Raw genomic sequence first — 27,525 nt, 5'->3', positions numbered from 1 at the left:
GGGTCTCATTCACACAGTGAAGGGAGGGACTGAAGCGGCAGAGATTTCTAAGTGGGTGAAAAAAGGGACATTTCAGCACCGTCCAGCTCTCCAGTGTAGAAGCACCCCCAGCAGGCCCCAGAAAAGAGGGGCTCTCCCGAGCTGGGGTCTAACTCTGGGGTACGACACTGCACCGAGGGGACACACACGCAGATACACACTCACGGATACACACAGCCCTCTCATGTCCCAACATACACATGCAGACATTCCCAGACCCACAGAGTACATGAGCAACCCACCCCCAAGCACACCCAAACTTGTGCTCCCTATGCTGAGCCACACACACGCACTCAAACATGGGAGGTGTGTACACGGACAGACTCAGGCCACCTGTCAATTTCTGTTGTAACAAATTCCTAGGGGAGAAAATTCCTGGGAGGAAAAGGGGAAAGGGAGAGGCAGCAGTGGGGGGGGGGGGCACCACAGTCTCCTCCCCGCGCCTCCCCCACGCCCCGCCCCAAGTGTCCAAGGATGGGGATGTGGATCTGAGAAGCTGCGTTCCCAAGGACTGCGAAGCTTGGAGAAGGTCAAAAGATTAGGGGAGGGGCATTCGAGCCTCCCTGGCCCTAGCGAACGCCTTCCCCTAAGAGCGGCTCCCCGGGCTTCCTCCCCGCCCACTGAGGCTCCCCCGCCACCCGCAGCCTTCACGGGGAGCCCCGCGGGCCGGCCCAGACTACGTCCCACGTGAGGCCGCGGGGGCTGGCGCCTGGCGCCTTCCTGCTCTGCCCTTGTATGGTGACCCGGGGCCGGCCCACCGGTACTTAAGCCGGGGCGCGGAGAGAGCGCCCAGAGCCGACGCTCGCCCAGCGCGACCGCAGGAGATCCCGAGGGCGCGGAGGAAAGGGAGAAGTAGACGAAGAAAGGCAGGAAGAGGGCACGAGGAGCGCGGGGGCCAGAGGCGAGCGAAGGCCGGCGCCATGGGGCTGGAGGCGGCGAGCGAGCTGGAGAGCGGCGCGCTGGGCGCGCTGCTGCGGGAGCCGCGGGAGGCCGAGCGCACGCTGCTGCTCGACTGCCGGCCCTTCCTGGCCTTCTGCCGGCAACACGTGCGGGCCGCGCGGCCGGTGCCCTGGAACGCGCTGCTGCGGCGCCGTGCGCGCGGCCCGCCCGCCGCCGCCCTCGCCTGCCTGCTGCCTGACCGCGCGCTGACTGCGCGCCTGGCCCGCGGGGAGCTGGCGCGGGCCGTGGTGATGGACGAGCGCAGCGCCTCGGTGGCCGAGCTCGGGGCCGACAGCCCGGCCCGCGTGCTGCTCGCCGCGCTGCTGTGTGAGACGCGCGCCGGGCCCACCGCCGTGTGCTTCCTGCGAGGTGAGCGCTGCCTGTGTGTGCGCTCCGGGCCTGACCGGGTCGCCAGGCCCGCTTCCCAGTCCGCCCTCCCACCCCACTCCAGTCCCTACCTGGCCCTCCCCACTCAACGGGCCCTTGCTCTCCCCGCAGGAGGCTTTGAAGGCTTCCAGGCGTGCTGTCCAGATCTGTGCTCTGAGGCCCCGGTCCAGGCGCTACCACCTACTGGGGCCGAAAACAGCCACCCAGACCCCAGGGCTCCCTCCTATGACCAGGTGAGTCGAGTCCAGGGCTCCTTGTCACTATCCCCAAGCAGGATGGGTATCTCTGGGGAGACAAGCTGCCATTTGTGGGTGCAGTCTGTCCATGTATACACCCACAGTGTACATATGTGGCAGGGTGCAGGTTTGTGTGTGCACAGGTGTGGATTGCTCATGTCTGCCCTGTGGGTCTGGGTGTGCCTGTGTGTGTATTTTAGGGCATAAGAGCGACCATGTGTATCTGCAAGTGTGTATCTTTGTGTGTGTCTCCATGCCCTCACCATATTTCTGAGTCAGATCCCTGGTTAGGCAGACTGCTCTCCCCTGGTGCCAGCTGGGGAGGTTCTCCTCTGGGTCCAGGTGGGGAGGTTTCTGCCCTGGTTTGTGCTCAAGACCCCCATGCCTGGGCTGAGGTGGTCTCATCAGCACGTCTCTTCCCCTCCCAGGGTGGCCCAGTGGAGATCCTGCCATACCTCTTCCTGGGCAGCTGCAGCCATTCATCTGACCTGCAGGGGCTGCAGGCCCGTGGAATCACGGCAGTCCTCAACGTCTCTGCCAGCTGCCCCAACCACTTTGAGGGCCTTTTTCGCTACAAGAGCATCCCTGTGGAGGACAACCAGATGGTGGAGATTAGTGTCTGGTTCCAGGAGGCCATTGGCTTCATTGGTAAGAGGACAGCCTCAGCCCCTGGACCTGAAGGGCCACAAGGGAGGGAACTGGGCCACCACTCCCTCCCCTGTGCTTCTTTCCATTTGACACCGCCCTCCCTGTCTCCCTTGCAGACTCAGTGAAGAACAGTGGAGGCCGGGTGCTGGTGCACTGCCAGGCTGGGATCTCTCGATCTGCCACCATCTGCCTCGCATACCTGATACAGAGCCGCCGGGTGCGGCTGGACGAGGCTTTCGACTTTGTTAAGCAACGCCGCGGAGTAATCTCGCCCAACTTCAGTTTCATGGGGCAGCTGCTGCAGTTTGAGACCCAGGTGCTGTGTCACTGAGGCCTCTGCCTGCTTGCCTGGGAATGGCATCACTGGGAATGGGCCAGCTCTCCCCTGGCTAGTGTGCCCACAGCACCGACTTGGGAGAAGCTGACAGTGAACAGCTGTGTTCCCCTCTGACCCAGCACGCCCCCTTGAAGTCCCCAGAGTGGGGGGCTGGGAATGGAGGGGTGCTGGACTTTCTCACTGGTGCTCCTCTGTGGGGGCTTGAGGGCTGGCCCTCATCCAGGGGACGAGAATGAAGGCCATGTCTGGCTCCCTCGTCCCGCCATTCTCTGGCAGAAATGAACTGAACTCTGAACTCTAGCCCATGGCCTCCCTCTGGGCCTGCCTCCCTGCTGAGTCCTTTGGCAGCCTGAGAGCAGCCTCCTCCAAAAACAAGCTGTGACAACCAGGAACCTTGTCTGGGGGTGGTCACCCCGGGGCCTGGAGCCCGAGCCTTGTGCTCCCAGGGAGCTGGGGACTAGGGGAAGTGGTGTGTGTGTTCTGCTGATTGACCTCTTGCGTGTGTGTTTGGGGTGGTACTGGAAGGTTATTTGTGTTCAACTGACATTTAACACTCCCTCCCTCACTTCCTCCCAGCCCTGTGGGGAGGGGGTGGAAACTTAGCACTTTATATTTATATGGAACACCGAGGATGTGTCAATAAAATATTGTTTTGTTTTAAAGAAAAAACCACCTCCCAAGCTTCTGGTCTCAAGTCAGTGCCTGGGAAGACTCTCCGAAGCTGTTCCTTATTCAGACCTCAGCTTTCTTTCTCTGTGACGTGTAGGCGCAGGACGAGGGAGGGTAGGAGAGGAAGGGGCAGGCCTGACTTCACTCTCACAATGCTGCCCCGCCATGTCCCTCCCTGGCCTGGTGTCCTTGCTGACAGAGCTGATCTCTAAGAGGCTGACTGCAGCCTTCCCACTGCCACTGGCTCCGGTGCTGTGGTGTAAAGGCTCGCGGCCACAGCCCAGAACCGGGCCGGCACTGCCCTGGTCTGACCCTACTTCCTCTTTGGACCATGTGGGATGTGTGTGTGTGTGTGTGTGTGTGTGTGTGTGTGACTGCATGGGCTTGTGTGTGGTGGTCCTGTGTGTGTGCATGTGTCGTGTGTGTGTCTGTGTGACTGCATGGGCCCATGTATGTGGTGGTCCCGTGAGTGTGCATGTGTCGTGTGTGTGTGTGACTGCATGGGCCCGTGTGTGTGGTGGTCCCGTGTGTGTGCATGTGTCATGTGTAGGTGTTTCTATGAGTATGTGTGTGTGCCTGTGTGTGGCTCTTCCTCTGTGTGTGTGTGTGTCACTGCGCAGGCCCATGTGTGTGGTGGGCTCGTGTCTATACATGTGCCCATGTGTGTGGATCTGCCTGTGTGTGCGTGTGTGTGCTGGACCAGGCCTCCACATCCTCACACCAGGGCAGCACAGCCTCTCAACTCTTCTCCCAACTCTCAGACTGGGACCCTTGTTCCAGAGCTCCTCCTGGCCCCCTGGGGCTTGTGGCGGCCCTCACTCCAGGACTTCTCCTGTACTCCCGGGGCTCATGGCGACCCTCGTTCCCGGGCTCCTCCTGTACCCCCGAGGCTCATGGTGGCCCTCGGTCCAGGTCTTCTGTCCCCAGAAGGCATGTGACCTGCTATTTGTGTGGGGGACCTGTCACTAGGGATGGGTTTAGTTTTTCTCCCCACCCGCCCAACTAGCATGTCTTCAGTGAAAATCAGTTCTGTGCCCAGCACGGGACACATGGGTGTCTCGGGGAACATGAGACGTGGGCCCAGCCCAATCTAGAAGCAGAAGGCGCTCCCGGAGCTGCTGGGATTGGGTGCAGTGATTCCTCTGAGAGCAGTGGGTCCTGAGACCTGGCGGCCAACCGCGTGGGGACCGATCATGCCCCAGCTTCCACCCCAGCCAGTCGGAGTATGGTCCAGCTGACTGCACTTCGTCCTCTCACTCACCTGAGGGTCACCCTGCTGAAAGCTGTTACTCATGACACCCTTAGCACTTGGTGTGGTGAACCTGAGGGGGCAGTGTTGTTTCATGGTTAGGGTTCCAGTTTTGGTTAACCTGACGGTACGTTTCCAGGTCTGTAAAATGGGCTTTTAACATTAGCCCCTACCTCCTAGGGTGGTACCGAGCACTACACTCGTCAATGCACATGCAGGGCTTAGCCTAGTGCCCGGCACATAGTAGGTGCTTAGGAAATGTTAGCTACCGATGGCCAGAGGAGGTGCCATCAGGTGTGCAGGTATACAAGTGTGGGTCTCACCAGGTAGGATGCTGGTGAGGGCCGTCTGTGGTTGGCTCAGCCCTGTGTCGTCGGCACAGGTGGGCACTCGCTCCATTTGGCCCATTGAAGTGTGAACGGCTTGCTCTCCCTTGCTCTCTACAACGCCTTGTTCCCTTTGTTCTTTGTGTGTGTGTGTGCATGCGTGTGTGCACGTGTGCATGCATGTGCACACGTGTCTGCGTGCATGTGTCTGTGTGTGCATATGTGTGCACGTGCATGCGTGTGTGTCCATGCATGTGTGCATGTGTGTGCATGGGTCCGTGTGTGCATGTGTGTGTGCACGTGCATGCATGTGTGTGTGTGCTTCCATGTGCACGTGTGCATGTATCTGTGTGCTTCCGTGTGTGTGTGTGTGCATGTGTGCACGTGTGTCTGTGTGCATGTGTCTGTGTGCATATGTGTGGATGTAGGCATGTGTGTGGATGTGTCTGTGCATGTGTGTGCACGTGCATGCGTGTGTGCGTGTGTAAGAGACAGAGAGACTCCCTGGTGACAACTGAGCAGAGCTGGGATTGTTCTCAGGGCTCCCCCAACAACCCTCACACCCAGCTTGGGGTGGGTAGGGGCATCTGAGGCCCTGCTCTTCAGGCCCTTGCCACCACACAGCCCCATCTCACACACCGGAGGACTGGTGCCTGAGACCTCTGCCTCACCCCTACCCACTCTGTCTCCATTTTACCCCGTCCCATCCCACCCACCCTTACCCATGTTTTTAGTAATTTGTTGTCCAAACAAAGTGCATCTCTTAAGTACAAATTGGTTTCTTTTCATCAGAGATAAAGTCTAACTCGAGCTTCTGGTTCCCCTGAAGTAGGCAGAGCCACGACATTCCTCCTGGAGCGGAGCGGAATGGGGAGTCCTGTCTGTGCTGCCCAAGCAGGGGGAGGACAAAAATATCATTATCATCTTTTACTCACAGCACCACCGCCCATAGGTCAGTTTGTCCTACTGTGTGATTGTCTGTTGCTGTGATGCTGGAAGCTAAGCCACTGATATTTCAAACACCAGCAGGGTCACCCATGGTGGACAGGCTTCAGCGGAGCTTCCAGGCTAAGACAGACTAAGACCTACTTCTTGGAGTTAGCCAATGAAAACCTTATGGGTCACAATAGAACATGGTCCTACTTGCTTGCTTTGAGAACGTCATCAGGACGGATCAATCACTAGAAGAGGATGTCATGTTTGGTGAAACAGGGGGCCTGCAAGGGTGAGGGAGACCCTCAGTGAGGTGAGCTAGCACAGTAGCCGCAACCGTGGGCTTGAACATGGTCACAATGATGAGGAAGACGCAGGATCAGGCAACATTTCGTTCTGTTGTACGTAGGGTTGCCATGAGTCGGAACTGACTTGAGGGCAGCTATCTCTATGTGTCTGTCTGTCCATCTCACAGTAAAGAGCACTGATCTCAAGCACACAGTTCAGTGCATTTTTATGTCAGTATCCTGCCTGGGTGGCTGCGGCATCTGCCTTTTCACCGTGTTCTTTCCGTGATCCTGATTCCTTGGAGAAGTTCAGGATTCCAGGCACAGCAGGAATGCCAACAGTCTCTCTTGGGCAATAGATATAGGCCCTGGCTCAGTCACTTGGCTTCACTGGGTGCACCCCCAAATCCCCCCCAGCACTGAAACACTCTGCCTCTGGAATTTAAGTCCAGGTAGGGCCCTTGGGTGACCAGGCTGTGAGGATGGGGCCTTTGAGAGGCCAAGGGGAACAGAGGAGGAGCCCAGGTAAGGAGCTTTAGTGTGCAGATCTATAAAATGGGGATAAGTGCTGCTCTTACAAGGCCGTTGTGAAGATTACAGGGGGAGTGCCCAGGAGAGGATGTAGGTACCCAAAAGTGAGTGTCCTTTCCACCAGGTGGGCTTCTTGAGGTGTTGGTTACCTGGTAGCTCAGTCTGTGACGTTTCACTGGGCTGTCCACATGTGACTGTGCACTCTTCTGTATGTATAAACCTGTTGCCACAGAGCCAAGTCCGACTCATAGTGGCTCTGTAGGACAGAGTAGAGCTGCCCCATAAGGTTTCCAAGGAGCGGCTGGTGGATTCAAACTGCCAGCCTTTTTTTTTTTATTAGCTGTCGACCTCTTAACCACTGCGCCACCAGGGCTCCTCTGTGTGTATACTAAAATACAAGTTTATAAAAAAATTTAGTGACCATTCCCTCCAACCACAGTTAGGCTGGAGGCACCTCAGGGTCTCTGGTAGCTTTTTCCAGGCCTGAGCACAGGGCTGGGGGCAGGAAGAGGTCTCCCCAGGTGGAGGAGGTGTGCTCCTTTCAGCCCTCAGGCTCCACTGCTACCAGCCTTTCTGTGATGTTTCTCTGCCCCCTGGTGGCAAGAGGGATCTCAGCAGCACAAAGCCCCAAGTGGGGCCCCTCAGGGTGCCTTGTGTCCTGTCCCTTCTCACCCTTCCCACCACTTTGGCCAGGAAGGAATCCATCAGGGTCCAGAAGGCTGGGGCCTGGGCTGGAGCAGGGGTTGGACCCACAGGTAGGAGCAGGTGGTGCAGCAGGTGGAGGCTGTTGAGCAGCCTGCAGGCGGGGGCGGGAGGAAGTGCTATTTAATGAGGGGGTGGCCCTGAGCCTACAATTAGGCTGTCCTGCCAGCTAGTTGGTCCTCTTGCTTGCTGAGTGGCAGTGGGTGTCCACCATGGAGAGCGTTGCAGGCCTCTGGCCTTGGGTGCTCGGTCTGTTCTGCCTGCCAGGTAAGCTCCTGTGTTTCCTTCCCGGTTTAGGCTCCATCCTCTGGCTCAGAAAAGCCAGGAGGCTGTGGCTGGAGCATGCAGGGGTCATAATTGATCTTGATGGCTTGGAGAATGGGAGCTCTCCCAGAACATTCCAAGAAACCAGCTATTGGAGGCCCGAGGGGTGGGAGTCAGGACTTCCGAAGCCCCTGGGATTCCAGAAGACCTGCCTGGCTAGAGATAACAGGTGTGTTGCTCCAGAATCCTTGCTCTTTGTGGGGAGCACTCCAGCCCAGGCTAGTGCTTGCCTAAGCTGAGCCCAGTTTCCAGAAGCCTTGGCTGAGAAAGGAAGCCACTGAGCAGGGTCCGAAGCTAGTTCTGCACCTGCCATCAGTGCTGGAGCCTGAGATCCATCCCTCCTCCCTCCTTCCGGCCCTCTTCCCACCCCCCAGCCCCCACACCTGTACTCAGAGCACAGGGCTGCCCTTTGAACCAGGTGTTGGTTTTGCTAAGGGAGCTCCTTTCTTGAAGTAGCCTAGGCCTGGCACCAGCTCGGGCTGAGGGGCCAGGCAGGCTCCTAGGACGCCTCGCTGGAAGGCTACCTTTGTGAAGCAGCTGGATCTTTTGGTCTGACACCACCCCGCCCCTGGCATTTGTGTGTGCACCTGTCTGTCTGGTCCAGGTTTGATCCTTGGAGCATCCGACACCTCTAGCTGCCCAGGAGCCTGTGACACCAGCTCCCCAGAAGACCTCACGTCTGAGGACACCCAGGGGTCCTGGGACAGGGATATCCCTGCAATTAACCAAGGTGAGGGCAGCATGTCTCCTAGGCCCGCAGGGGCATGAAATGGTAGTGTGATGAAACCCTCGTATGAGCAGAAAGGCTGCAGGAGGTATCCCAGCATCCTCAGTGAGCTCTGACCTGGAAGTAGTTCTGTGGCAACTCATAAACAGCCTACTTTCCTGTATCTTCTATAAACCCCGTTGCTGTCGAGTCAATTCCGACTCACAGTGATCCTATAGGACGGAGTAGAACTGCCCCAGAGGGTTTCCAAGGAGCAGCTGGTCGATTCCAACTGCCGACCGTTTGGTTAGCAACCGAAGTCTTAATTACTTCAATACTGTTTGCTTATAATGTAAACCCTGGTGGCGTAGTGGTTAAGTGCTACAGCTGCTAACCAAAGCGTGGGCAGTTTGAATCCACCAGGTGCTCCTTGGAAACTCCATGGGGCAGTTCTGCTCTGTTCTATAGGGTTGCTGTGAGTCAGAGTCAACTCCAAGGCACTGACTGGGTTTGGTTTTTTGTTTGTTTGTTTGTTTTTTTGGTATGCTTATTACTTCTGTCAGAAAGGGGGCAACTGTAGGCTTTTGAAAATGACTTGATAAAGGTATGGGTCCTTGGCCTCTCTGAGCCTGGGTGTTGAACTGAATGGTTAGTGAATGCCTGAGAACATCTCATCCAATCTCTGCTGAGGGGGCGAGGGGTACAAAGGCGTGTGAGGCTCACAACCTCCCTGTTGGGGTCTCAGCTGAAGAACGACAACATATCCATGTCCTGGGACAAAACTGGTGGAAATCGAGGCAGAGTTCAGGTGTTGGAACCATCTGGGCTGAGGAGTTGGGGGTCAGGGAGTGAACTTGCCCTAGGGGCGGGAAGGAGGTCCCCGATGTGGGAGCCACTTGTGGAGTTTTCTCATCACTCTTCTGAGAGCATACTTTGAGGCCCAGCGCAGGTAGCCCACCCTCTGGTCACTGAGTGATCTGGACGTAGACAGAACAAGTTTTAGTTGCCCCAGGATTGATCTCAGCTGCCATGGAGCAAACTCTCAGCCTTGTGGAGTTGCCGTGGCCCGGACAACTGTTTGTGAGCCAACTCCAGTGAATGCTGTTGGCTCTCAGCTGCCGTGAGTGCTGGCTTCTCAGGCCTCACAGCTGCACCCTGCTCAGGAGACGTCCCTCGGCCAGACGAGCGCTTCAGCCAGAGATGCTTGGCAGGCTACTGCCTAGATGGCCCACAGCCAACGAGAGATGATAAATGATAGACAAGTCTGCCCTCCTACCTCAAGGCAGAACAACTCTGTGGTGCCATTCCTTCTGTTCCAGAACTTTCTGTGGGGTTGGGCTGAGCTTGTACTTCAGCTGAGCTGTCTTCTTCCTCAGACCTCTCTTGCTTCCCTCCCTTCCTTATAGTTTCCCCTGAGATTAAAACAAAACAAAAAAACCCAAACCCGTTGCCATCGAGTTGATTTTGACTCATAGCGACCCTATAGGACAGAGTAGAACTGCCCCATAGGGTCTCCAAGGAGCAGCTGGTGGATTTGAACGACTGTCCCTTTGGTTAGCAGAAGAATGCTTAGAGATCAGTCCTCCAATAATCCCTTACAAAAGGCTTCCTGTCTCAGGCTCTGCTTCAAGGGAACACTACCTAAGCCACCTACTATGTGCCAGGCCCTGTTCTAAGACTCCTGGCCTCATGGAACTGTTATCTTAGTAAAGAGGTTATTGAGAAGGCTGACTGCCTTGGCAGGAAATGACGTTGGAGAGATGAGAAGCAGAGATAAGCTGAGGTGTGGAGATGCTTCTCTGGTGGAGTTAGTTGGAATTTCTGTCACTTTCCATCACTAAGGGTCCTGAATATAACACAGATGGGTAGGAACTGGAGCCCTGGTGGTGCAGTGGTTAAGAGCTCGGCAGCTAACCAAAAGGTCGGCAGTTCGAACCCACCAGCTGCTCTTTGGAAACCCTATGAGGTAGCTCTACCCTGTCCTATAGGGTCGTTATGAGTTGGAATCAACTTGACGGCAAAAGGTTTGGTTTTTGGTTTTCCGGGGCGGGGGGCGGGTAGGAACTAGATGGGGGATAAGGTGGGAGAGAAGAGCCCAAGGCATGTTCTGAGTGGCTTCGGCTAGACTGCAGGATGGAGACAGGTGGAAGAAAAGGCCACCTCCTGACAGCAGAGGGCCTCTGATGCAAGAAGGAGTTTGGACTTGATGGTGTGGGTGTGGGGCTGTGGATGCCGGGGCTGTGCTGAGCAGGTGTGGGTGTGGGGCTGTGGATGCTGTGGGCTGTGCTGAGCAGGTGTGGGTGTGGGGCTGTGGATGCTGGGGCTGTGCTGAGCAGGTGTGGGTGTGGGGCTGTGGGCTGTGCTGAGCAGGTGTAGAGCTGCGGTGCTGTGGGCTGTGCTGAGCAGGTGTGGGTGTGGGGCTGTGGATGCTGTGGGCTGTGCTAAGCAGGTGTGGAGCTGTGGATGCTGTGGGCGGTGCTGAGCAGGTGTGGGTGTGGGGCTGTGGATGCTGTGGGCTGTGCTGAGCAGGGGTGGAGCTGGGATGCTGTGGGCTGTGCTGAGCAGGGGAAGGATCTGACCAGGCTGAGGAACAGCACACATACCTAGACTGGGACTCAGAGGCCACACAACCTCAGTACCCAGGGAAGTTCTAGCCCCAGGGTTGGAGGAAGGACAGACCTTTGGGGGTTGCTTGGCCTGGCAGTTGAAGCCTCTCTTGGGTCAGTCCCTGGAGTTTGTGTTCGGGGGGTAATGGGCCAACACACATTTCTTCCTTCCTTTCCAGGGCTCATCCCAGAGGAAACCCCAGAGAGCGGCTTTCTCCTCGAGGGGGATATCATCCGCCCAGTGAGTGCACATGCACACACATACACACACACACACACACACACGTGCGCAGACACACGGGTGTAAATAACCTCACAGATAGGACCCCACTTCTCAGCATAATGGGAGTTTGACATGGAAGAAGCTGATCTTGGTGCTCATAGCTTGATAGACACCTCTCTCTCTCTCTGCCTTAAAGTCAGTCTGAGTGCTGACTGAGGAACGAGCAGCCTAAATGGTGAGGGGAGTTTATATCTGAAGTGATGGCAGCAGTCAGCCTGGGGAGGCTTCCTGGATGAGGAGGCTTGAACCCTGGAGACCCAGTATAATACCTCCCCAGGTGAGGTACTCAGAAAGTATTGAGATGAAGGAAGAGATGAGCACAGGTGCCAAAGTAGCTGATGGGGGAGCGCGAGGGACCTACGGGGGAGCACGAGGGACCTAGGGGTCAGCAGTGAACGCTGACCTGGGGAAGACAGGGTTGAAGGGCTGAGTCAGGAAGGTAGAAGGCTGAATGGGAATTGGGGTGATGTGTATGTTCAGGAGAGCAGGGGCATCTCCTGGGTGGCTGGGGATGGCAGCAGGCTCCTGAATAAGATGGTGACCTGGTTGGGAAACCAGATGGTCCTGCTGGTTTAGAGGCTGCACTCCGGCTCCAGGGCCACAGCAAGAGCCCCCAGTGGAGGGTAGGGGGTGGGCAGGACAAGGTAAAAAAACCCAGGGTGAGGCCCCTGTTGTCCAGTCAGTGCATGGTGGGGAGGGGAGGGTGTGCAGCCCTGTGACCACCATGGGACAGAATAAAGTGAAACATGTTGGTGGCCGGAGGGGCAGGGTGTGATGGCACCGGTGAAATCCATACTTCAAAGCTCTGGTTGGTGGAAGAATGGAGAAAGGAGCTGCTGAGAGGTGGTGGGGCGTTAGCATCAGCCTGCGTGAGACCCCGTCACCATCTTTTTTCCATCTCCACATTCAAGGATGCTTGGTGACCTGCTGTCCTCCGGGGCAGGTCACTGCTGAGGGGCTGGGTGGGGGCTGCCCTCTAGAGCCCTGAGTCCTTCTGAATTAGGGTACTCTGGGGTGCTGAGACGCCTGGCTGCCCTCTTCAGGGACGAGTATTTCTTAGTTTTATTTTTCCGCTTGATGAAATTTATTCTAAGTTCTGTGTTATCACAGAGCAAAGGACTGTCTTGTGCATCATAATTCATGTAACTGGCCCTACTTAACTCCCCATGCTTCCACTGACTTTCTTACGGCCTCCCCGCCCTCGCGGACCCCGGGTCTGCAGCCTCCCATATCTCTGGGGTTCTCATGGCCTGAGGCATGGCAGCCCTTGGGGGCAACAATATGGGTGGTCTGTCCTCAGGGATGCCTAAGCTACCTTCTTTCTTCAGAGCCCCTTCCAGCTCTTCTCGGCTGCCAGTAACAAGTGGCCCAAGAGTAGCAGTGGCCTTGTGGAGGTCCCCTTCCTGCTGTCCAGCGAGTACAGTGAGTAAGCACAGCAGGAGGAAGGGAGGGGGCTTTTCTCACTCCAGGCCTTCGAGTTCTGGGAGCCTGCGGGCACTTCCTCATTGCCTGAACCCAAGGGTACCCCATATTCCTAAAGCCAGGGGCACCCTGTATTCCTACCATGGCCCTGGCCTCTCTGAATTTCTCTGTTCCCTCTTGCATCACCACATCCCTCCACTACCACCACCACCCAAATCATAGCCCCGGAAGCCCTTCAACCCAGAGCCCTTTTATTCCCAAGGCCTCCTGAGCCTGGAGGGTTAAAATCCTCAGAGAGCTGACTGGGAAGGTATGTCCAGGAACTCTCTGGTCTGTTTAGAAGCCAGCTGGTCCAGAGGGCAGTGACTTGCTCAAGGTCACACAGCCAGGGTCTGTCTGGAGCCCAGCCTTCTTTCCCCGACACTATCCTGCTGCCCTTTGTTGCCACTCCATGTTGGGAGCGTTTCCTGCCTCCATGCAGACCTCAAAGGGGCCGGGAAGGTGTTCAGCCAGGTGTTTCTTCCCAGATGAGCTCAGCCGGCAGGTCATCCTGAAGGCATTTGCTGAGTTTGAACGCCTTACATGCATCAGGTTTGTCTCCTATGCTGGCCAGAGAGACTTCATTTCCATCGTCCCCATGTCTGGGTAAGTGCCCCTGGGTGGGATTAGGTGTGTGCGCGTGTGGACGTGTGCGTGTATACACGTGTGTGCGTTAGCGTGCACAATGGGAGTAGCTTCCTTAGCTTTCCTCAGAATTCAGTCTGGAATTCACCACAAACCTACTGGTCCCTTCCTCCCAGGTCCAAAGTCCCCCTGCCTACCCTGAGAGTTTGTCCAATGTGAGATGGACCTGTAATTATTCAGTGTGGGAGGTAGAAGTGGGTGGGAATTAAGGTGCTGGACCCTCATTTATGAAGTCCTCGCCAGGGAGACTTTATGTGGGGTAAGTGAGTGTGCGCTTTGTGGGGCAGACCTGGCCTTGAATCCTGGCTCAAAACGTAGGAGCCATGTGACTCTGGGCAAATCCCCTGGCTCCTGAGCCTCTTCTTCTGCACCTCTGAGACAGGGGACAGGCGCTACCCACTTCATAGCCTATTACGGGCCTGAGATAATACATATGCAAGCCATTTCACAAAAGGCCAGGCAGTGAAGGGACTTGGGGGGCAAACCTGGGAGTAGAGCCCAGGATGGGAACTCCTGGTGTTCACCCATCCCAGCACTTGAGAGGAGAGGGGCCTGGGTCTACTGGCCTCAGAGTAGACAATTGCCCGGCCGTCTCTCCTGCCTGCAGGTGCTTCTCTAATGTGGGGCGCAGCGGAGGGATGCAGGTGGTGTCCCTGGCACCCGCCTGTCTCCAGAGGGGCCCAGGCATCGCGCTGCACGAGCTTATGCATGTGCTGGGCTTCTGGCACGAGCATGCCAGGGCCGACCGGGACCGCTACATCCGTGTCAACTGGGACGAGGTCCTCCCAGGTAAGCCAGGTATGCTCAGACCAGGCTGGGCCTGGGGGTCCTGTGGGAGAGGGTAGCTGGCTCAAGCCAGGGCCTGAAGGATCACCTAGCTCCCTCAGAAGAGGCTGTCCATCCTCTCCACCACCTGCCTGATCCCTGTGGGATCGGGGGGCCCCTGCTTCTCTTTGAAAAAAGAGAGTGGTCCAGCTGCTGCTGCTGCTGCTCCAGGCTCCATGTCTTCACTTCCCTCCAATAGTCACGCTGGAGCTAGGGCAGAACAGTCATGCCAGAACTAGGGCAGAACTGTTTGCTTTGCATCTCATTTCTGCCCTTGACACCTTCAGTTGCTGAGGGTGGGATTGGCGGTTTCTTCTGACCCACGCTCATGTGGTAGCATGGCTGTGTGTGGGAGCAGGGGCTGTGAGGAGACAGAAGCCCTGGCTGCAGGCTGCCTGTGCTGAGTTACAGGTAAAGGGGGCTGAGGGCGGTGCTGCAGGGCTCAGAGTGTATGAGATGGGCGCTCAAGGTCACGGGTAGCAGAGGAAGCACAGGGGGAGGTCTCAGCAAACAGGCAGCAGAGGGAAAGCTGGGGCTCAGCTGTAGAGCGGTCCATTGTGATGATACTGAGCAGCTCCATGCTGGGCACAATGCTGGGCGCCAGGGAGCTGATCCCAGCAGTGGTAGGACCCCTGCCCTTGTGGGGGTTGACTGCCTGCTGAAGGTGAGGAGTCACTGCTCGTGGGGGATGGGAGCAGAGGAGCTACATAATCAGAAGTTTGGTTTGGGGTGTGGGCACCAAGGGAAGGAATTGAAAGACTCCTTGCAGGCAGAGGGCTTCTGGTGTGAGCACCTTCTCTGCTGCTGTAGGATCATCCAGGAGCCCTGGTGGCGCAGTGGTTGAGTTCGGCTGCTAACCAAAAGGTTAGCAGTTCGAATCCACCACCTGCTCCTTGGAAGGGGGTGGTTCTACTCTGTCCTGTAGGGTTGCTATGAGTCGGAATTGACTCAACGGCCACAAGAGTGTTAGCCGGACACAGGCGATAGCGCGCCTGGAGCCCTAGAGAAAGGGGTGCTTTGGGGGAAACATGGGGAGCCCTGATGATGGGTTGGAGATTGAGACCAGAGGTTAGGGTGGGGAAGTGGGGGGAGGTGATAGGTGCCTCTGTAACCTGAAAATAGAGACTATAACCTTTTCAAGTTTTGATGGGGTACTTGTGAAAGTTTACATATGGTAGCCACGAAAACTTCAAATTAGAAAAAGTAGGGTTAAAATAAACATTCTGATCATGATGCAGCAAAAATAGAAATTAATAACATATCAAAGCCCAAAACTTCTCCCACTTGGGGAAAAAATTGGAGGAATTATAAAAGAAAACCACAAAAACACTGTATTTGAAAACATGGTTCACAGCTGAAGCAGCGCTCAGGGAAAACATGTAGGCTTAAATGCCTTAACAAAGCTAGAGAGCAAATAAATTAAGCATTTCAATTCAAGTTAGGAGAAAACTAAAAAGAAAGCAAAAAGGAATTAATAAAAGTGAAAGCGGTAGTTAGTGAGTTAGGACACCAGCAGCACTAATAAATAAATTCGAGAGCTGTTTTCTTGAACAACGAAATAGGTTAAAACATCAGCTACCTTAATGGAAAAAACATCTTTCTTTCTTAAGAATAGAGGAAAGTGAGAATATATTTGTATTCAGTTAATTTGTGCAGAACAAACTCTGCCAGGACGCATACACGAACTAACAACAGTAATTAACTGTTGGGGTGGGGAGGTGGGAGAGGAGGGGGATGGAGTTGGAAGACTTTTACTATATGTCTTTTAATATATATTTAAAAATTTTTGAATCCACGTAAATACATTGCCTATTCAAAGCTGTGCTTAATAATAAGGATTTTAAGAGGAAGAAATGAGTTCTCTAGGGTCAGATATTTTTAGGCAGGCAATACGGTGGTTCCAACCCACCAGCTGCTCCATGGAAGAAAAATGTGGCAGCCTGTTTCTGTAAAGATTACGGCCTTGGAAACCCTATGGGGAGGTTCTGTCCTGTCCTGTCCTGTAGGGTTGCTCTGAGTCGGAATCGACTCGATGGAGATGGGTTTGGTTAATATAGAGGCACTGGAATGCCGATTTGATCAGTGATAAGGAGGCGGCTAGTGACCTTGGGGAAGGTGGAGGATGTGGAAGTTGCTAGGCTGGGGGAGCAGGGTGGTGGGGATAGAGGGCCCTCTGCTGGGCCAAGGAGTAGACACTATCTTGTGGGAAGAAGGGCATCCAAGCTACTGTGAGCAGTGTGCAACTTAATGGAAGCTGTAGGTTATGCAAAGGTTAGCCCCACACGTGGGAATTTGAGGAAAGGAAGAAGTGAGAAGTGGAGAGAACAGTTAGGAGGCGGTGGCCAGCCATCCAGCCATGAGGTCCAGGTACTTCCATATCACCTGGCACAGGTCTGCCACCCTCCTGTGGCAGGGATGCTGGTGGGTAATGAAGCATGAAGGAGACAGAGACCAGTACTGGGTTGGGGCAGGAGAAGAACACTGGGCTATAGTTTCTAGCTGCCCAGCATACCAAAAGCCGTTGCTGTGGAGTTGATTTCAACTCATAGCTACCCTGTAGGACAGAATAGAACTGCCCGATAAAGTTTCCAAGGAGTAGCTGGAGGATTCGAACTGCCGACCTTTTGGTTAGCAGCCGAGCTCTTAACTGCTGTGCCACCAAGGCTCAGCACAGGTGGGTTATACATTCCCAGAAGTCTGTGATAAAGCCAGACCCATCCTCTTCCCACAGCCCCCTCTCTTCCAGTCTGCCTTCTTCCTACACTTTCAAGTGTTCTTTCTTTCCAGGCTATGAAATCAACTTCCTCAAAGCTCGGAGCAGCAACATGCTGGTGCCCTATGACTACCTGTCAGTGATGCATTATGGGAGGTGAGGACCCCCCTTCGCTTCCTTCTGTCATTCCCTCCACATTGCCCTCCCAGCCCCTGCTGTGATCCAGACTCGGGCCTCTGCCTGCTGTGTTCCAGGCTTGCCTTCAGCCGGCGTGGGATCCCTACCCTCCTGCCACTCTGGGACCCCAGTATCCACATTGGCCAGCGGTGGAACCTGAGTGCTTTGGATGTCACACGGGTCCTCAGGCTTTATGACTGCAGACCAAGTGGTCACAGCCCCCCTGGACGAGGTGAGTGACATGGGGCAGAGTGGGTTGAGGGACATGGAGAAGGTTTAAATGACCAGTAACAGAAGAATGGGTGGATAAATTGTAGTATATTCACACAATGGAACTTTATACAGTTTGAAAAATGAGTAAGCCATAGGTACACACAACAGAGATGGCTCTCAGAAACATAATGTTGAGTGAAAAGCCCAAGCCACGGAAGACTACATTTTGGTATGATACCACTATTATAAAGGTCAAGAGCACTAAGAAGCAAACTGTACTGAGGGATACACACAGATGTGCTGAGATGCAAGGAAAGGATCAACAGAAAATTCAGTGTGACGGTTCCCTCGGGCAGGCAGGGAGAACATATGGGTCACTTTAGATATATAATACTACAGCTGTTTTCTCCGAAATGTCTGTCAGTTCGTCATACTGTGGAGGCTTGCATGTTGCTGTGATGCTGGAAGCTATGCCACCAGTATTCAGATACCAGCAGGGTCACCCATGGAGGACAGGTTTCAGCTGAGCTTCCAGACTAAGACAGGCTAGGAAGAAGGACCCAGGAGTCTACTTCTGAAAAGCATTAGCCAGTGAAAACCTTATGAATAGCAGCGGAACGTTGTCTGATATAGTGCTGGAAGATGAGCCCCCCAGGTTGGAAGGCACTCAAAAGATGACTGGGGAAGAGCTGCCTCCTCAAAGTAGAGTCAACCTTAGTGACGTGGATGGAGTAAAGCTTTCGGGACCTTCATTCACTGATGTGGCATGACTCATAATGAGAAGAAACAGCTGCAAACATCTGTTAACAATCAGAACCTGGAATGTATGAAGTATGAATCTAGGAAAATTGGAAATGGTCAAAAATGAAATGGAACGCATAAACATCGATATCATAGGCATTAGTGAACTGAAATGGACTGGTATTGGCCATTTTGAATCGGACAATCATATAGTCTACTATGCTGGGAATGACAACTTGAAGAGGAATGGTGTTGCATTCATTGTCAAAAAGAATATTTCAAGATCTATCTTGAAGTACAATGCTGTCCGTGATAGGATAATATCCATACGCCTACAAGGAAGACCAGTTAATACAACTATTATTCAAATACACGCACCAACCACTAGGGCTAAAGATGAAGAAATAGAAGATTTTTACCAGCTGCTGCAGTCTGAAATTGATCGAACATGCAATCAAGATGCATTGATAATTACTGGCGATTGGAACGAGAAAGTTGGAAACGAAGGAGAATCAGTAGTTGGAAAATATGGCCTTGGTAATAGAAACGTTGCTGGAGATTGAATGATTAGAATTTTGCAAGACCAACGACTTCTTTTTTGCAAATACCTTCTTTCACCAACATGAACAGTGACTAGACACATGGACCTCGCCAGATGGAGCACACAGAGATCAAATTGACTACATCTGCGGAAAGAGACAATGGAAAAGCACAATATCATCGGTCAGAATAAGGCCAGGGGTCGACTGTGGAACAGACCATCAATTGCTCCTATGCAAGTTCAAGCTGAAACTGAAGAAAATCAGAGCAAGTCCACAAGAGCCAAAATATGACCTTGAGTATATCCCACCTGAATTTAGAGACCATCTCAAGAATAGATTTGCCACATCGAATCCTGGTGACAGAAGACCTGACAAGTTGTGGAATGACATCAAGGACATCATACATGAAGAAAGCAAGAGGTCATTGAAAAGACAGGAAAGAAAGAAAAGACCAAGATGGATGTCAGAGGAGACTCTGAAACTTGCTCTCAAACGTCGAGCAGCTAAAGCAAAGGAAGAATTGATGAAGTAAAAGAACTGAACAGAAGATTTCAAAGGGCCTCTCGAGAAGACAAAGTATTATAATGACATGTGCAAAGAGCTGGAGATGGAAAACCAAAAAGGAAGAACACGCTCAGTGTTTCTCAAGCCGAAAGAACTGAAGAAAAAATTCAAGCCTCGAGCTGCAATAGTGAAGGATTCCAAAGGGAAAATATTAAATGACACAGGAAGCATCAAAACAAGATGGAAGGAAAACACAGAGTCATTATACCAAAAAGAATCAGTCTATGTTCAACCATTTCAAGAAGCAGCATATGATCAGGAACCGATGGTACTGAAGGAAGAAGTCCAAGCTGCTCTGAAGGCATTGGCGAAAAACTAGGCTCCAGGAATTGATGGAATGTCAATTGAGATGTTTCAACAAACAGATGCAGCGTTGGAGGTGCTCACTCATCTATGCCAAGAAATATGGAAGACAGCTTCCTGGCGGACTGGCTGGAAGAGATCCATATTTATGCCTATTCCCAAGAAAGGTGATCCAACCGAATGTGGAAATTATGGAATAATATTAATATCACATGCAAGCAAAATCATTCAAAAACGACTAGAGCAGTATATCCACAGGGAACTGCCAGAAATTCAGGCTGGATTCAGAAGAGGATGTGGAACCAGGGATATCATTGCTGATGTCAGATGGATGCTAGCTGAAAGCAGAGAATACCAGAAGGATGTTTACCTGTGTTTTATTGACTATGCAAAGGCATTCGACTGTGTGGATCATAACAAATTACGGATAATGTTGTGAAGAATGGGAATTCCAGGACACTTAATTGTACTCATGAGGAACCTTTACATAGATCAAGAGGCAGTTGTTCGGACAGAACAAGTGGATACTGATTGGTTTAAAGTCAGGAAAGGTGTGTGCCAGAGTTGTATTCTTTCACCATACCTATTCAATCTGTACGCTAAGCAAATAATCCAAGAAGCTGGACTGTATGAAGAAGAATGGGGGATCAGGATTGGAGAAAGACTCATTAACAACCTGCATTATGGAGATAACAGAACCTTGCTTGCCGAAAGTGAAGAGAACTTGAAGCACTTACTAATGAAGATCAAAGACCACAGCCTTCAGTATGGATTGCACCTCAACATAAAGAAAACAAAAAACCTCACAACTGGACCAATGAGCAACATCATGATAAACGGAGAAAAGATTGAAGTTGTCAAGGATTTCGTTTTACTTGGATCCACAATCAACAGCCATGCAAGCAGCAGTTAAGAAATCAAAAGACACATTGCATTGGGTAAATCTGCTGGAAAAAAAAAAATCTGCTGAAAAGGACCTCTTTAAAGTGATGAAGAGCAAAGATGTCACCTTAAAGACTAAGATGTGCCTGACCCAAGTCATGGTATTTTCAATCACATCATATGCATATGAAAGCTGGACAATGAATAAGGAAGACCAAAGAAGAATTGATGCCTTTGAATTGTGGTGTTGGCAAAGAATATTGAATATGCCATGGACTGCCAGAAGAACGAATAAATCTGTTTTGGAAGAAGTACAACCAGAATGCTCCTTAGAAGCAAGGATGGCGAGACTGTGTCTTACATACTTTGGACGTGTTGTCAGGAGGGATCAGTCCCTGGAGAAGGGCTTCATGCTTGGCCAAGTACAGGGTCAGCGGAAAAAAGGAAGACCCTCAACGAAGTGGCTTGACACAGTGGCTGCAACAATGGGCTCAAGCATAACAACGATTGTAAGGATGGTGCAGGACCGGGCAGTGTTTCGTTCTGTTGTGCGTAGGGTTGCTACGAGTCAGAGCCATCTCAGCGGCACCTAACAACAACAGCAACAACAACAACAACATAGCTCTTAGAAGCCCTGGTGGTGCAGTGGTTAAGAGCTTGGCTACTAACCAAAAGGTCAGCAGTTAGAATCTACCAGTCACTCCCTGGAAGCCCTATGGGGCAGTTCTACTCTGTCCTGTAGGGTCACTGTGAGTCAGAATCGATTGAACAGCGATGGGTTTGGTTTTCTTTTTTTCAATAGCTCTTAAATTGAGTATTGGGATTGTCCATCCCTCCCAGATTACAGATAATTACATATGTCCCTGAATGGAACAAATGGTTAAGCACTCAACTACTAGTCCAAAGGTTGGCAGTTCGAACCCACCCAGAGGCACCTTGGAAGACCAGCTTGGCAATCTGTTTCTGAAAAGGTCATGATCTTGACAACTCTATGGAGCAGTTCTATTCTGCACACTGGGGTCGCCATTAGTCGGAATTGACTCTACGGCAACAAATGTGAGCTTTATGTAAGTTACATGCTATACAACTTGCCCATCTAACGTATACAGTTCGGTGACTTAATAGATTCAAGAAGTTGTGCAACCATCACTGCAACCAATTCTATTAATGTTTTCATCATCCCCAAAGAAACCCTGTACCTATTAGCAGTCACTCCCCTGGCTCCCCTTGCCTACCTCCATACGCAATCACTAATCTACTTTTTGTCCCCTGGATTTTCCTATTCTGAACATTTCATATGAATGAAATTATAAAACATGTGGCCTTTTGTGACTGGCTTCTTTCACTTACTATCCTGTTTTCAGGGTTCACTCATGTGGTAGCATAAATCGGTACTTCCTTCCTTTCTGAGGCTGAGTAATATTCCATTGTCTGGATATAGCACACTTTACTGATCAGTTCATCAGTTGGTGGACGTTTGGGTTGTTTCCAGTTTTGGGCTCTTATGAATAATGCTACTATAACCATCTGTGTACAAGCCTTTGTGTGGACATGTCTCAGTTCTCCTGGGTATATATTTAGGAGTAGAGTTGTTGGGTCATATGGTAGCTCTACGTTTAAATCCTTAAGACACGGCCAAACTGTTTTCCAAAGTGGGTGTACCATTTCACACTCCCACCTACAATGTATGAGGGTTCCAATTTCTCCATAACCTCATAAACACTCGTTATTATCTGTCCTCTTGATTATAGCCATATTAGTGGGGTGAAATGGTATCAAATCATGGTTTTGATGTACATTTCCCTGATGGCTAATGATGTTGAGCATCTTTTCATGTGCTTATTGGCCATTGTATATCTTTCTGCAAAGTATCTGTTCAAATCTTTTGCCCATTTTTCAATCGAGTTGTCTTTTTATTGAGTTCTAAGAGTTCTTTATATATTCTGGGTCCCAGTCACTTATCAGATACATGATTTGCAAATATTTTCTCCCATTCTGTGGGCTGCCTTTTGTCTTTTCACTTTCTTGATGGCGTCCTTTGAACATAAAAATATTTTTCATTTCAAGTTCAATTTATCTTTTTTTAAATTTTTTTGTCTTTGTGCCTTTGACGTCACATCCGAGAAGGCTTTGCCTAACCCAAGGTCATGAAGGTTTGCCCTTGTGTTTTCTTCTAGGAGTCTTAGTTTTAGGTCTTACGTTTAAGACTGTGATCTGTTCGGGGTTAATTTTTATATGATGTATGAAAGGGGTCCAACTTAATTATTTTGCATGCGGATATCCACTTGTTCCAATGCTATTTGTTGAAAAGACTATTCTTCCTTACATATACATATATGCATTTTTTTTACTGTATCAAATATTACTTTTTTTAATTAAAAGGAATGGCAGATGGTGTGCCATGAGTTTTGTTCTGCAGATTTGATTATCATGAGGAATAGAGAATTGCAAGGTAGCTGGAAGGGGCTAAGTCAAGGGTCTTATTGAGATGGTAGACATGCGAGCACATTGATGCTAAATGGATGACCCCTTGGAGAAGAGGAAGGGTGCATGTGGAGGAAGAGCCAAGAACATCCAGAATGTTTGGGGAGGGTCTGTCCTTTGTGGGAGCTGAGGAGCTTCTGGACCTAATAGGAGAGAAGAAGACAGACATAGCCTGAGTTTGCATGTGAATCTTGGAATAGGCACACGAGGGGTTTTCTGTTTGAGGGCTTTGATCTTGTAAAGCATGAGGTAAAGTGACCAGCTGAGAGGTGGTAGGAGAAAGAGATGGATGTGAGGGAAAATGTGAAGGCTGACTGGAGAAGAGACAAGGAGGCCTGCAGGCAGTACTGGAAGCACCTGGCTGCCCAGGTGGAGGCATGGTGTGGGCTGGCTAGTTGGCCATCCAGGACTGGGGTTTTATGGGCAGGCGTGACAGAAGAGAAGGTGGTTGAGGACCTCTCCAGAGGCATGATTAGTGATGGGCCATGGAGTCTCAACTGGGTAAGGACAGCCATCCAGGAGCAAGGAGGCAAGAGTGATTGAGAGGTTGGGGTTCATGAAACACTAGTCTCAGGAATTCTGAAGAATTAATGATACTGAGTGAGCTGGAAGTGAAGGAGGCTGCTGGAAACAGATTTCAGAGGTGGTAGTTTCTGGTGCTGATCAGGTCTGGGGTGAGGGGGAGAACTGTGAGGTCAGTGGGGTACAAGGGATGGAGTAGGGAGAAAAGTCTCTGGTAGAAGCATGCCAGTGTGGAAGTGGTGTCACTGGTGGATTGGTGACACCTTTGATGCACGGGCAGGTGTGGCAGGGATGAGAGGCAGTACTCAGGGAGTGAGACTGTAAGGCTAGAAAATTTGGGCCTAAAAGGGGAGGAATATTTACAAAGTGGGCAGCAGTCATGGTCTGGAAGTGGCAGTGAAGAGCAAAGAGGACTGCCTACCTCCTGGTGTGGCGCAAGGGCCTGGGAGCACTCAGCTGTATCTTCCAGATGTCCTGGAATCGAATATGGCTACAAATGGAGGAAAAGTTCTAGACGTTTCAGATGCAGGACAGGAAGTGGGTGTGTTGCTATGCATGGAGTGGTCTAAGAAACAGTGTAAAGTCAGGCCTGCAGTGCTAGCCAGTTGAATTGGCTGACAGGGCAGCCTGGGGTGGAAGGAGGGAGGTCATGGAAGAGCTGAGAGACCTGATCTTCTGGTGGTGACCTCAGGGAGGACATGGGATGGTCTCTAGTGCAAGTGAGAATTTGGGTCTTGAAGGTTAAGCCCGGGCTTAGCAGGGGCTGGGCAGCTGGGTGCAGCATAGCTGGTTATCATTGCCTGTGGACTGAGCTCTACATTTCTGAATAAAGCCGAAGACAGCCCTGGCTCTTTGAAGCTGGGCCACACATCTTCTGTGATTCTGGAACATGACCGCCTGTCTTTTCTACTCCAGACTTTCAGGCCCCCAGCGGTGGTAGGAGCCCCACTCCTGCCTCCAGGCCCCACTTGCAGAGGCTTCTGAAGGCACTGCTGGTGGAACCCAGGAGTCCCCACCTCAGCGGCTCTAAGACTGGAGGCCAGCACATTACTGCAGGAGCTGGAGAGAATTCACCTGGACGGAAGCCCTCTACTCAGGAGAAGTTCAGCACGGAGACCCCTGCAAGACCACCTCAGGCCCTAGTTTCCACCCCAAGCTCAAGGCCTGGAGCAGGTGCTCCTGGCGTTGTTCTGGAGTGGCCTTGGCTGACCCAAGTGCCTACTGTACCCCTAGCCCCATCTCTAGAAGGAGAAAGTCAGCCAGCACCTGTTCAGGCTGCTTTGGGGAACCCAGCTCTGCCAGGAGGCCATGTACCTGGAAATCACTTTAGGGGGATGTCCAGTGGTCAGACCCAAGTGGGGAGGGACTCTTCTGCCCAGAGAAGTGGGGTTGCCCAACCTGTAGCCCCTCTGGGCAGCACCTCCTTTTCTTCTAGCCCCAGTCGGGCTACCTTCTCTCAAAGGGGCAGGGCCCTCTCCTGTCTTGCTCCCCCAAGGGCTCGTGGGGACAGACAAGCTCCCTAGATCCATTTTTAGGGGCAGGCAGACATATGGGGGTATCTGGCTCTGCCTGCTCTGACTTCTGCCCCAGCCCTGGAGGATGCTGGGAACGGGAGGTGACATTCTTCAGGGCTCCAGGGACAGGAGGTCTGGGAAGGGTAGGGAAGAGGCAGGTTCCAGTACTGAAGGCCCCTGGGAGCCTATGTCTGTGTCCAATTCCCCAGCGTGGACTAAGGGTGCTGACCCACATATCCGTGGGACCAGGCCTTGAGTGATCCCGGTGGCCGTGACCCTGGGAACAGCCTCCTGTCCCTGAGACCTGGGTGCTGGAAATGTTGTCTGCAGCCCTGCCCTCCAGCCCTGCTTTCCAGGAGACCTTCAGAGCCCGGTTCGCTCTCCTGCAGAGCAGAAAGACTCTAGGTGGAGGGGTGAGGGCCTTACCCTACCAGGACTACCCCTGAACAGAGAGGACTTGGAGGTCATCTCTGCCCCAAATTGCTGTTTCCAAGATTCTTGGCCCCACCCTGCAGCTTGGCAGGGGGCAGCTCTGGATGGTGGAAAGGGGCCGGGGAGGGTCCAGGCCCCATCTCCGTCAGCCAAAAACTACTTTTCTACAGCACCTGGCTCCCTGTGAAGCCTGTTCCAGGTACAAAGGAAGTCTCCAGCAGGCACCAAGGAGTGGGCCTGGGTGGAGCCCTCCTAGCCCAGCACGCACTGCTCTTGTGGACTGTCAGAAGCCCGTTCGGGGGCGGAGGGAAGCAGGAGCCTATACCCTGTCCCGATGGGGTCCAGAGACTCAGGATGTTTTTGGACAGAAATAAAAAATTGAGTACTTGGTACATGCCAGTGCTGTACTGACTACACACACACACACCCACACACACACACACACACACACACACCCACACCACACACCCACACCACACACCCACACCACACACCCACACCACACACCCACACCACACACCCACACCACACACCCACACCACACACCCACACCACACACCCACACCACACACCCACACCACACACCCACACCACACACCCACACCACACACCCACACCACACACACACACACACACACACACACACACACACGATACCTTTAGCCTTTATGGCTGCCCTGTGAGATGGGTACCGGGGTGTCTACACCTGTTTTCCAGAGGAGGAAGCAGACTTAGAGAAGTAAATGGGCTTCCCAAGGTCCTGTGACTAGGGAGAAGCAGTGCAGGCTAAGGCTTTGGAGTGCTCAGGTGCCAGGGAGAACTTGACCTTTGCCAACCTCTGGGCTGGTCACAGCTGGGGCCAAGTGAAGGGGCAAGAGGATACACTCAGGGAACCCTGGAGCCTGTGCCCTCAGTTGGCCTTGGCTTTCAGTCTTGAGTCAAGAACTATCCGAGACTGAACAGGGTCCCAGTCTCAAGCATTAGCATCAGGGAAGGATCGTTGCGGGGAAACCCTGTCCCTCTTCTTGCTCCCAGACATGGTGTATCTGAGTGTGAGTTTGGAGTCAGCAGGGGCTCTGTCTGTGCTCCTAGCAGGTAACAGCCCTGCTGGGAGATTCTCAGGCAGAGACATTGGACCAGTTATAGGAAAGGGGCAGTGCTATAGCACCTTCATGCGACAGAGAAATAAGTGTGACTACCTCGCCAAGCAGCAGAGCCAGGCCTCTGGCACTTGGCTGGGGTTTCTCTGTACCCTGTGAGGCCCTCTAGGGCTCAGGTGCTGCCTGTAACGAGCACAATGGTTTCTGCATCTGGGTTCTCCAGAAGGCAAGGTAAGGCTGGCTGGGCCTGGTGGCTCAAGGGGTAGATAGGTACCTGACCCTCTCTGGGGGTGGTCCCAGACAAGGCTGTCCTTGTCATGAAGAGCCTCCTGTCATCTCCTAGGAAGCCACCTATCACTGCAGAGCCAGGTCTCCAGAACAGTTCTGGTCCAGGGTCTACTTCACAAGCCCCACCCTGAGCAGTGTCTGGAGGTCCAGTCCTGGCTCAGCCCTTTGAGCCCCAGTGTGCAGAGGTGGGGGTGCGAGGCAGGTCTGTGTGAGAGGGAATGAGCAAGTGGTGGAGAGGCAGGCAGGGCCAGGTCAGGCAGAATGGGAGAGGAAGCACGCTAGGAAAGTTGGAGATCCGTGTCAGGAGTTGAAAGTGAGGCCAGTTGATGCAGAAGGGGCAGCTGCTTGGTCACAGGCAAGGGGTGGATGGATGGTTTATCCACCAAACCCACTGTCGTTGAGTCGATTCCAACTCATAGCAACCCTGTAGCTCAGAGTAGAACTGCCCCATAGGATTTCCAAGGCTATAATCTTTACAGAAGCAGACTGCCACATCTTTCTACCACAGAGCAGCTGGTAGGTTTGAACTCTCAACCTTTTGGTTAACAGCCAAATGCTTAACCAATGTACAACCAGGGCTCCTTAGGTTTTACCAGGTTAGGGTTTTGTAGAGCAAGTTTATGATGGAAGGATAGAGGGTGGCCAGCTTATATTGTTCAGGGTGCAGCTGGAGGACCTGGAAAGATGGGGAGGTGAGGTTGTCTGGGTGTTCTGGGAGTAGAAGGGTCTCAGGGACTAGAAAGGCTGGGATTTCTGGGGACAGCTGAGCTGTGAAGCCTGATGGAGGATCAGGCCTTGTGTGTACTTGTGGGGGAGGGGAGGTGCTGTGAGCTTCTGGGGCCTCTGCCACTCCCTCAGCTCTCACCTGGAGAAGCAGCAGCTCCAGAGCTTACAACTAAGACGACACATCTCCCTCT

At 52.6% G+C, this 27,525-nt stretch overlaps 2 protein-coding genes across 9 annotated transcripts; both read left to right on the top strand.

Moving 5' to 3' along the window:
- Nucleotides 1–816: 816 nt before the first annotated feature.
- On the top strand, nucleotides 817–2,760 carry DUSP2 (dual specificity phosphatase 2). The gene is made up of 4 exons (XM_010601355.3): nucleotides 817–1,347; nucleotides 1,477–1,598; nucleotides 2,030–2,249; nucleotides 2,366–2,760. Exons 1-4 carry the CDS (start codon nucleotides 960–962, stop codon nucleotides 2,578–2,580), a joined length of 945 nt encoding a protein of 314 aa, XP_010599657.2. The 5' UTR covers nucleotides 817–959; the 3' UTR covers nucleotides 2,581–2,760.
- Nucleotides 2,761–4,800: 2,040 nt separating this feature from the next.
- Nucleotides 4,801–25,024, top strand: ASTL (astacin like metalloendopeptidase). Of its 8 annotated transcripts, none has more exons than XM_064268402.1 (10): nucleotides 4,801–5,782; nucleotides 7,581–7,776; nucleotides 8,212–8,337; nucleotides 11,099–11,160; nucleotides 12,531–12,624; nucleotides 13,152–13,269; nucleotides 13,916–14,097; nucleotides 16,921–17,002; nucleotides 17,101–17,255; nucleotides 24,190–25,024. In XM_064268402.1, the coding sequence occupies exons 2-10, from the start codon at nucleotides 7,650–7,652 to the stop codon at nucleotides 24,795–24,797; spliced, it is 1,554 nt and encodes a 517-aa protein (XP_064124472.1). In that variant the 5' UTR covers nucleotides 4,801–5,782; nucleotides 7,581–7,649; the 3' UTR covers nucleotides 24,798–25,024. The 8 variants fall into 8 exon arrangements, with proteins under 8 accessions (XP_064124472.1, XP_064124471.1, XP_023396881.1 ...); XM_064268401.1 differs by having other exon boundaries at nucleotides 13,916–14,106; XM_023541113.2 differs by lacking the exon at nucleotides 7,581–7,776 and having other exon boundaries at nucleotides 13,916–14,106.
- The last annotated feature ends 2,501 nt before the right edge of the window (nucleotides 25,025–27,525 follow it).

This window comes from Loxodonta africana, chromosome 15 (assembly GCF_030014295.1).
Source record: "Loxodonta africana isolate mLoxAfr1 chromosome 15, mLoxAfr1.hap2, whole genome shotgun sequence".
NCBI lineage: Eukaryota > Metazoa > Chordata > Mammalia > Proboscidea > Elephantidae > Loxodonta > Loxodonta africana.
The sequence above is the reverse complement of the archived record's forward strand: the minus strand, read 5'-3'. Positions and strand labels throughout refer to the sequence as shown.

Bases quoted from the DNA above. Each gene is read 5' to 3' on its own strand.
- DUSP2 (XM_010601355.3), top strand. From the start codon at position 960: ATGGGGCTGGAGGCGGCGAGCGAGCTGGAGAGCGGCGCGCTGGGCGCG. The intron at 1,348-1,476 runs GTGAGCGCTGCC...CTCTCCCCGCAG, and splicing joins CGCCGTGTGCTTCCTGCGAG to GAGGCTTTGAAGGCTTCCAG. The intron at 2,250-2,365 runs GTAAGAGGACAG...TCTCCCTTGCAG, and splicing joins GGAGGCCATTGGCTTCATTG to ACTCAGTGAAGAACAGTGGA.
- ASTL (XM_064268401.1), top strand. From the start codon at position 7,650: ATGGCTTGGAGAATGGGAGCTCTCCCAGAACATTCCAAGAAACCAGCT. The intron at 7,777-8,211 runs GTGTGTTGCTCC...TGTCTGGTCCAG, and splicing joins TGCCTGGCTAGAGATAACAG to GTTTGATCCTTGGAGCATCC. The intron at 17,003-17,100 runs GTGAGGACCCCC...GCTGTGTTCCAG, and splicing joins TCAGTGATGCATTATGGGAG to GCTTGCCTTCAGCCGGCGTG.